Genomic DNA, 7,500 nt, shown 5'->3' with positions numbered 1-7,500 from the left:
TGTGTACGTGTGTTGTAACCCTGCTCTGCTGGGACGCTTTGACAGTGTGGAATGTGTCAGCTGTGTTTTGCCTGATACCTGAGTGCTTTGCCCCTGAAACCCTTTACTTCAGCTTTTCTCCCTCTGCCAGCTGCTGGTTTTTCTCTGTTTTACCTGACACTTTCCCTTTTTTGCTCTCATCCTGTCTTTCTCTCTCTCTCTCTCTCTCTCATTCCCTCGCTCTCTTTTTCTATCCACTCCATTAGCTTTACTGCAGGGAACGAAATTACACTCAATTACCGCCACATCAGAGGCCACAAAGAGCACTGTATCAGCAAACTAACCCCATTCCAGTGCCTCTGAACAGCTGAAGAGGGAAAGGGAGAGAGGAAAGAGAGGTAGATAAAGAGTGGGGTAAAAAAGTGGGATAGATAGATAGAGAAAGTGAAAAAAGGGGAAAGGAAGAGAGAAAAGGAGAGAATAGGTACAATACTTGGTGCTAGAGAGTAAAAGAGGGAGAGAGGAGGATAGAAGGAGTTAAGGAGAGAGATAGAAGGGAGAGAGAGAAACGGAAAATAGGTAAGGTGGCAAAATGCTGGCTAGAAGGAACAGAGAGAAAGAAAAATGAAGAGGGAAAAATGAAGAAATAAAGTGAGAGACATTCATCCTCCATTACCTTCTAATGGGACCCCTGCAGTCCCAAAAAAACTTCACCAAATACAATAATGACACACCATGGCTCACAAAAATACTTCCAGAACCTTCCTCCTCTCCATCTGAAGAGATGTCTCTCATAAGCCTGGGGATGGCGCTGATGGGCTTTCAGGCTAGAAGACGACAACATCACAAACTCACAGAGCCGTCACATCTACCAAATTTCACCGTACAAGAAGCTAGAGCAGGTAAAGCAGCAGTCTGCCTCCACCTGCAATCTGCTGTCTGACAGGGGCTTTAGGCCATCACTGTAGGCTCAACCCTGTGTGTGTGTGTGTGCCAGATGGGGACTCATGTCGCACTGAGGTTGCACACACAGTGACTTGAGACTTGACTTGAGACTTGACTTGATACTCAAGATTTGGGACTCAAACAATCTTTTTTTTAAATTTGATTTCATTTTTTGGGCGCATTAACAATGTCTGACAAGCTGAATGTCATTCCCTCCTTCAATATCACCCGTAACCTTATGCATATGGTGTGTGCTGCCACAAATGGCTGTAAAATGCAGCAACGTCACAATGGCGAGTACAACTGCAGTCTGACTTGTCATAACCTTTCACCATAATAACTCACACAACACCCAAACAAAAGAAATGCTAAATGTAACGTCTGCAGTATCAACATTAAGGATGCTGGATCAATCAAATCAAACTTTATCGGTCACTTGACACTTAGTAAGAGTCAAAGTTAGCACAGCAGAGGGGCTTAATGCACAGTCACAGGTGAATCACTTAAGTGACTGGGTCACTCAGAATTCACATTTCAATGTTTAGGATATGTCTGGGAACACATACAAACCCCAACTGAACACTCTCTTTGCTTTTAAATGTTTTTGTTCTTGATTTTTGTTCTTCACCATCTCATGTCAAATCATTGGTTTTTGAACAGTTGAATCTGAAGTGTTGCCTGCTATTGTTTTATGTGAAGTGCATAGCGTAGCCCGAAGCAAAGGTTGCATCCTTGTAGATGGGATTTGCCCAAGTTTGCATCATTTGGTTCATGCGTATCTTACATGCTGTGTAGAAATGGTTATTGTAAATTGGACCTAACAAATGTAACTACAGATTTGGAAACTAATGATTGACAACTAATCTCTTCACCCTCTCTTCACCCCAAGAGTATTCCCAGCCAACAGATCACCCCAGAATACTGTACATATAGACTAGACTAGACTCAAGAGCCTGTGTATGGATTTCAGCTAAGCCTCAAGTATCGTCCTCCCGGACATCCTTCACCTCACGTCACGCACTGGCTGAAGCCTACCTCTCCATCATCTATCAGCAGGACAGCCGGCTCCTTGACAGACAAAGAGAGAGAAAGAGAGGGAGACAGAAAGAGTGGGAGAAAGGGAGGGATGGATTCAAGCCTGTCAGGCTTGCTTTACTGTTAGGGTCGGTGCTGCACTGCAGGCCTGTGCGCTTTTTCACACACACACACACACACACACACACACACACACACACACACACACACACACACACACACACACACACACACACACACACACACACACACACACACACACACACACACACACACACACACACACACACACACACACACACACACTGCCAGGCTCACCTATGTGGACACGTCAGTAAAATTACCCAGTGCAGATGACGCACACCCCTCTGACGCCTCATCCCTAATGGTGATGGAGCTGGGCTGCAGGGTGAAGGTGGATCCTGGAGTGGAGTGCTACACAGCTCACCACCTCCAGTTTAAACCAAGGAATACACTTAAAGGTACAGTCCGCCATTCCAATCCAATACACTTCACAGTCAAATTTAGCAAATTGCTCCACACAGTTCTCAAGCGTCAGTTCCCTGTGTGTGTGTGTGCAAACACTTTGATCGATTTGTAGGCTAGACAGTAGAGATGGGAAACAAACATAGTGGCCTGGACCGAACCATAAAGAGTGCGAACCAATCAACAACTTGCTTCGGGAGCATGGACAGGAGGGGTGTGATTTGATTGCCTGTTTAGCTCTAATATCAACAACCTTTTATCAGAATGTTGGACTGCACCTTTAAAGCAACTCAGCTTTTCATGTTCTCCCTTCACTTCCCCTCATGACTCGACAATAAAGGAATAACGGAGCTCAGTGCACTTGATTAATGTAGGGTGCACCTCTTACATTTACACACAATCTTATCAATATATCTTATTACTATATTATCAAATACCTTTTATGTTAAAGTACCCTAAAATATTGTGTTAATATTGTCTCCAAAAGGTCCTTAAAGAAAGTCTGACTAAAGAATGATAAGGATTATCTTTAGGCTTATGATGAAGGCAAGGGTCTCTCTGATTATGCAGATTAGAAACGACAGGCATTATGATGGGATGTTGGTGGTTATCCATGAACATGTCACATGTTGCCCTGCATGACCTCCTACTCATTAATATCCCCTTTGTTCAAACCTGCACCGACATCATTGATTCTTAATGTAGAAAAAGGCAGGTTCATGTTGACTGATGTATCAGATAATGAGAGTTAATGTACACTATTATCATAGCGAGAGAGATGGAGAGAGAGAGAGAGAGAGAGAGAGAGAGAGAGAGAGAGAGGGAGGATAAAGTGTAACAGTCAGTGTAGAAAGGCGGAACATATTCTCAAGGTGATGAAGTGACAGTGAAAGAGAAAAGAGAAAATGACATATTGATGAAGTAGACATTGACAGGGACTCATGGAGAGTGGTGAAGGGAGAGGAAGACAGAGGTGAAAATAGGAAGAAGACAAAAGCCCTCAGATGGAATGACAGAAAGAGAGAGAAAGAGAGAGAGAGAGAGAGAGAGAGAGAGAGAGAGAGAGAGAGAGAGAGAGAGAGAGAGAGAGAAGCAGAGGCAGAGGCAGAGACAGGTAGAAGGGGTGCTTTGGCATACCGCCAACACTTTCAGTCATTCTGAGGGAAATGGTGTGAATGTAAATGACTATGAAGATTAACCTACACATGTTACTGGTAAATAACTCCCACTAGGAACAAAAAACAATGAATGCTGAGTTCCACTCTCTGTAAGGACACATTCTGGACTCCCTCACATGCTCAGGATTGCTTTGTGTATGTGTGTGTGTGTGTGTGTGTGTGTGTGTGTGTGTGTATGTGTGTGTGTGAGTTTGGCAGCTGCAACGTGGTGTATCTCCTGGCTGAGTTTGTGATCTCCCCTCTCTGATTCACACCAGTGAGCTGAGAGAAGGACACACTGCCAAAGAATCTCAAAAACTCTCACACACACACACAACACAAACTCACACACACACACACACACACACACACACACACACACACAAATCCTTTCCCTTTCTCTCTGATCCACACACACGCAAACCTTTCCCCCTCTTTTTCTCTTTCACACACACACACACACACACACACACACACACGCACACACACAGACACACACACACACACACACACACACACACACACACACACACACACACACACACACACACACACACACACACACACCTCTCCCCACTGCTCATCAAACACACACAAAGAGGAATCCCCCTACCGCGGTTTAACAGCAGGTATGACCTTCCTCTCCCCACCTCCCGTTTGCACATCGCCTGGATTGCCTGAATCCGGATTCTTTTTTGACACGGATCCTCTTTTTTATCGCGTCTACACAGAGCAGTGTCAAGAAAACTTTCCGTCTACATGAATCTGCTGTAGTACATCTCCCAGGCCTGTTGGTGGCGCTTTAACGGTGCTACAAACAACTGAAGAAAACGGAGAAGAAGACAGGAGCCTGCGTATATGTTACAGAAGACCGTAGTCGAGATCCAAATAGCAACGTCTAGCCTAGCCGCATAGCCTACATTTAATCTGCACAGTAACACATTATGGTTGGTTAATAATGGTTAATAAAATCAGTGCTCAGAGCAAACTGTAGGTTAAGCGAAAAATAATTCTATTTTGTATTGATAATAAAGAGTTTAGAACAGTGCAACAAGCAATGTGCAACATGCTCTAAGCAGTCTACACATAGCACCGCTGCTAGCAGTCCCTTTCACAGGTCAAATTTAACGGGGTCCCACTGCAAAAAGGGAGTCATACGAATCTGTTTCAACAGTTGGCGAGAATGGCTTAAAATATGTGTTTGTGTAAGGATGTCAGTGTGTCATTGATTGTATTGTTTGAGTGATGAGTTTCACATCGTTTGAGTGTCTATGCACTGATGGTAGGGAATCAAAAACATTTTGATCAAGAGCACAGTTGACAAAGTTTTGTGTGTGTTAGTGAGTAGGTGAATGTATGGGTAAATTATTGAGTTGAATTGATAAAGTAATACATTTTCAGTGGGTGTACACACAAATTGACATTTCTGAGGTACTCCCGAATGGATGCATTTCTGAATGAGGATCGTGTTGTGAGGTGAGGTCAAGTGAGGATTGTGTTGTGAGGTGAGGTAAAGTGAGGATCATGGTGTTGACAAACTTGTTCGGATTAACTTCTGCAAAGTTAAGTATATTGTGAGAATACTGATGTACTTGTTAAGATGAACTGCTGTGAAGGTAAGTATATTGTGAGAATACTGATGTACTTGTTAAGATGAACTGCTCTGAAGTAATGTGTATTGGCATCCTGGCATGAGGTAAATGCTAAAGGAGAGTATATTGGCATGCTGACATCTGGTGTGTGAATGACTGACAGCTATCACTCACTCAGACAGATGTTGTCATGGAAGAAGCTGAGGAAGTCGTGGCACTGTTCCCGGTGGTTGCCACTGGCCGAGCACGAGCACCAGGGCCCCACGTTAGACGTGGTGTTGTCCAGATAGTTAGGAGTGATGGTGCTCCCTGTGGAGAGAAGGGGGGATAGATAGAGAGATAGATAGATAGATAGATAGATAGATAGATAGATAGATAAATACATATATAGATACATATATATATAGATAGAAAGATAGACAGACAGGGAACGGAAAGGAGAAGGGAGGGAGACAAAGAAAGGGATGAATAAAGGCAAAAATACAAAAAGGCAGAATCGCTCTCACTAGAGAGGAAACAGAGGGGTGTTTGAAACACACACACACAGACACATACACACATCTCACAAAATCCTTTGTTGGTGTGGTACTTCCTTCCTTTCATAGACTGCAGACAAACACTTTGCTTTTTAAAGCTGTAGTGCTGGAAAGCCTTTTTCCCTCATTGAAGGATAATCACGGGTGTTTGGGAGAGAGGTGAAACCCTGGGATGTTAAAAGGGGGGCAGTTTTCCTCTACTTTATCTCTCTCCACCTCCCTCCAAATCTCTGCCTTCCGCTCTCTCTCTCTCGCTCACTGTCCCTCTCTCTGCATTGTTGCCTATTCTGCCCTTCGATGATGAATCGTTTTGTTCGTCTGAGGGCCAAAATGACAGGAGTTGTGTCTTTTGTGTGGCTGAAAGGCTGACTTGGAGCGAGCTCAGAAGCGCTGGAGGGGGGTGTGGAGGCAGGGGGGGGGGGGGTGGATTGGTAGTGGGCGGGGTTAGCCGTGTGTTTGGTCGGGGGTGGGGGTGTGGGGTGGGGGGTGTTGATACACAGCAGAGAAGCAAAGGTGGTTGTAAGGCAGAAGCAGGTAGGACTCTTTTAAACATATTGATTTCCTTTATGCCCAAACACAATAGAACAACATCCACAGCCCCGGTGGATCGCCCAAACTATCTGTAATGGCTGAAGAACTAGGGCAGCATGCCGTTCTTTTCTTTTCTTTCACTGGCTTCCTCACGCTGATGTTCTTGTTTCTGGTTCTCTCGTTCTCTGCCCACCCCCCATCCCCCCTCTTCACTAAAACAGTACAAATGAATCTTCATAATATACATGTAATGGCAGTGATACTTCAAAGAGGACTAACAATGCAACAAAATTAAACAAAATGACCTCACTAGCACAATGACCAAAGAAACTACAGCTAATTGACCATAGTCATTAACAGGCCTGTTTTTCAATAGATGTGAGTATGAACAAGTGCGACCCATTTTGGGACTTTTTGACTACCGTAGATAAGCTTGTGAATTTAAAGTTATGTAAACAAACAAAAACTAAAAGACACGGTTTCCCGCATGGCTTCTTGTCAGGCCTTTGATACAATATAGTTGAATGAAACTATGTTCTGACCAATACAGGCCAAAACACTAATGCCAGCTCTATATCGAAAGTGTGCAGTGGGAGAAATACAAAATATTACCACAACTGTCCACTGTTTATTTTCTAAAGGTCACAGTTCATACCCATCCAATCTGTTTGCAGCAGAGCATCTTCACTTCAACAATTTGATATACTTTCCAAAGTGTAGTACAGGATCATCAGTGTTCTTTTTTCTCCTGGTAAATGTCATAGTGATTGCTGTCACCGCGGCGATGATTGTTAGGAGAGTGCCAGTGAGGTCATGTCCCATGCGGAGCAGCACACAGGCCATGTGACAGCCTGTCACCTGGGAGCGTAGTGCTCAAATGTATTCCACATGGACATGGCACATTTTCAGCTATGCTGCTGTTAACAGCTAAATATCACAAACAAACTGACACATAAAGCAGTATAAACACACAAAAAAGCATGTCATAAAATGCTTGCAAATGGGCAAAGTGGAAATGTCCCTCTATACACGCAGAACTCTCTGATTAGAGTTCTTTGGCCATCAGCTTATTATTTATCTCTGAGGGATCATCTTTGTTCTTGAGGTCCTTTCAGAACCTTTTTTTCAATGCATGGAAAGAATGTTTTTCTTTTGCAAATTGCCGCCTCGATGCAGATAGGCGTCTGGAAATATAAAGTGGGTTGCCATCTGAAAAAGCCCCAGCCATAATCGAGCAAG

At 43.8% G+C, this 7,500-nt stretch overlaps 1 protein-coding gene across 1 annotated transcript in view; it reads right to left on the bottom strand.

Annotated features, from left to right (window-relative positions):
* gfra4a (GDNF family receptor alpha 4a) overlaps positions 1–7,500 on the bottom strand; it is a gene marked incomplete at both ends in the record, with an annotated part of 96,541 nt that overhangs the window by 6,329 nt on the left and 82,712 nt on the right. The window contains one exon of the mRNA XM_080850584.1: positions 5,369–5,503. Within this exon, the coding sequence (XP_080706710.1) occupies positions 5,369–5,503 (135 nt within the window). The remainder of the gene's footprint in view (positions 1–5,368; positions 5,504–7,500) is intronic.

The sequence above is a fragment of the Sprattus sprattus genome, assembly GCF_963457725.1.
Source record: "Sprattus sprattus genome assembly, chromosome: 13".
NCBI classification, from domain to species: domain Eukaryota; kingdom Metazoa; phylum Chordata; class Actinopteri; order Clupeiformes; family Clupeidae; genus Sprattus; species Sprattus sprattus.
The sequence above is the reverse complement of the archived record's forward strand: the minus strand, read 5'-3'. Positions and strand labels throughout refer to the sequence as shown.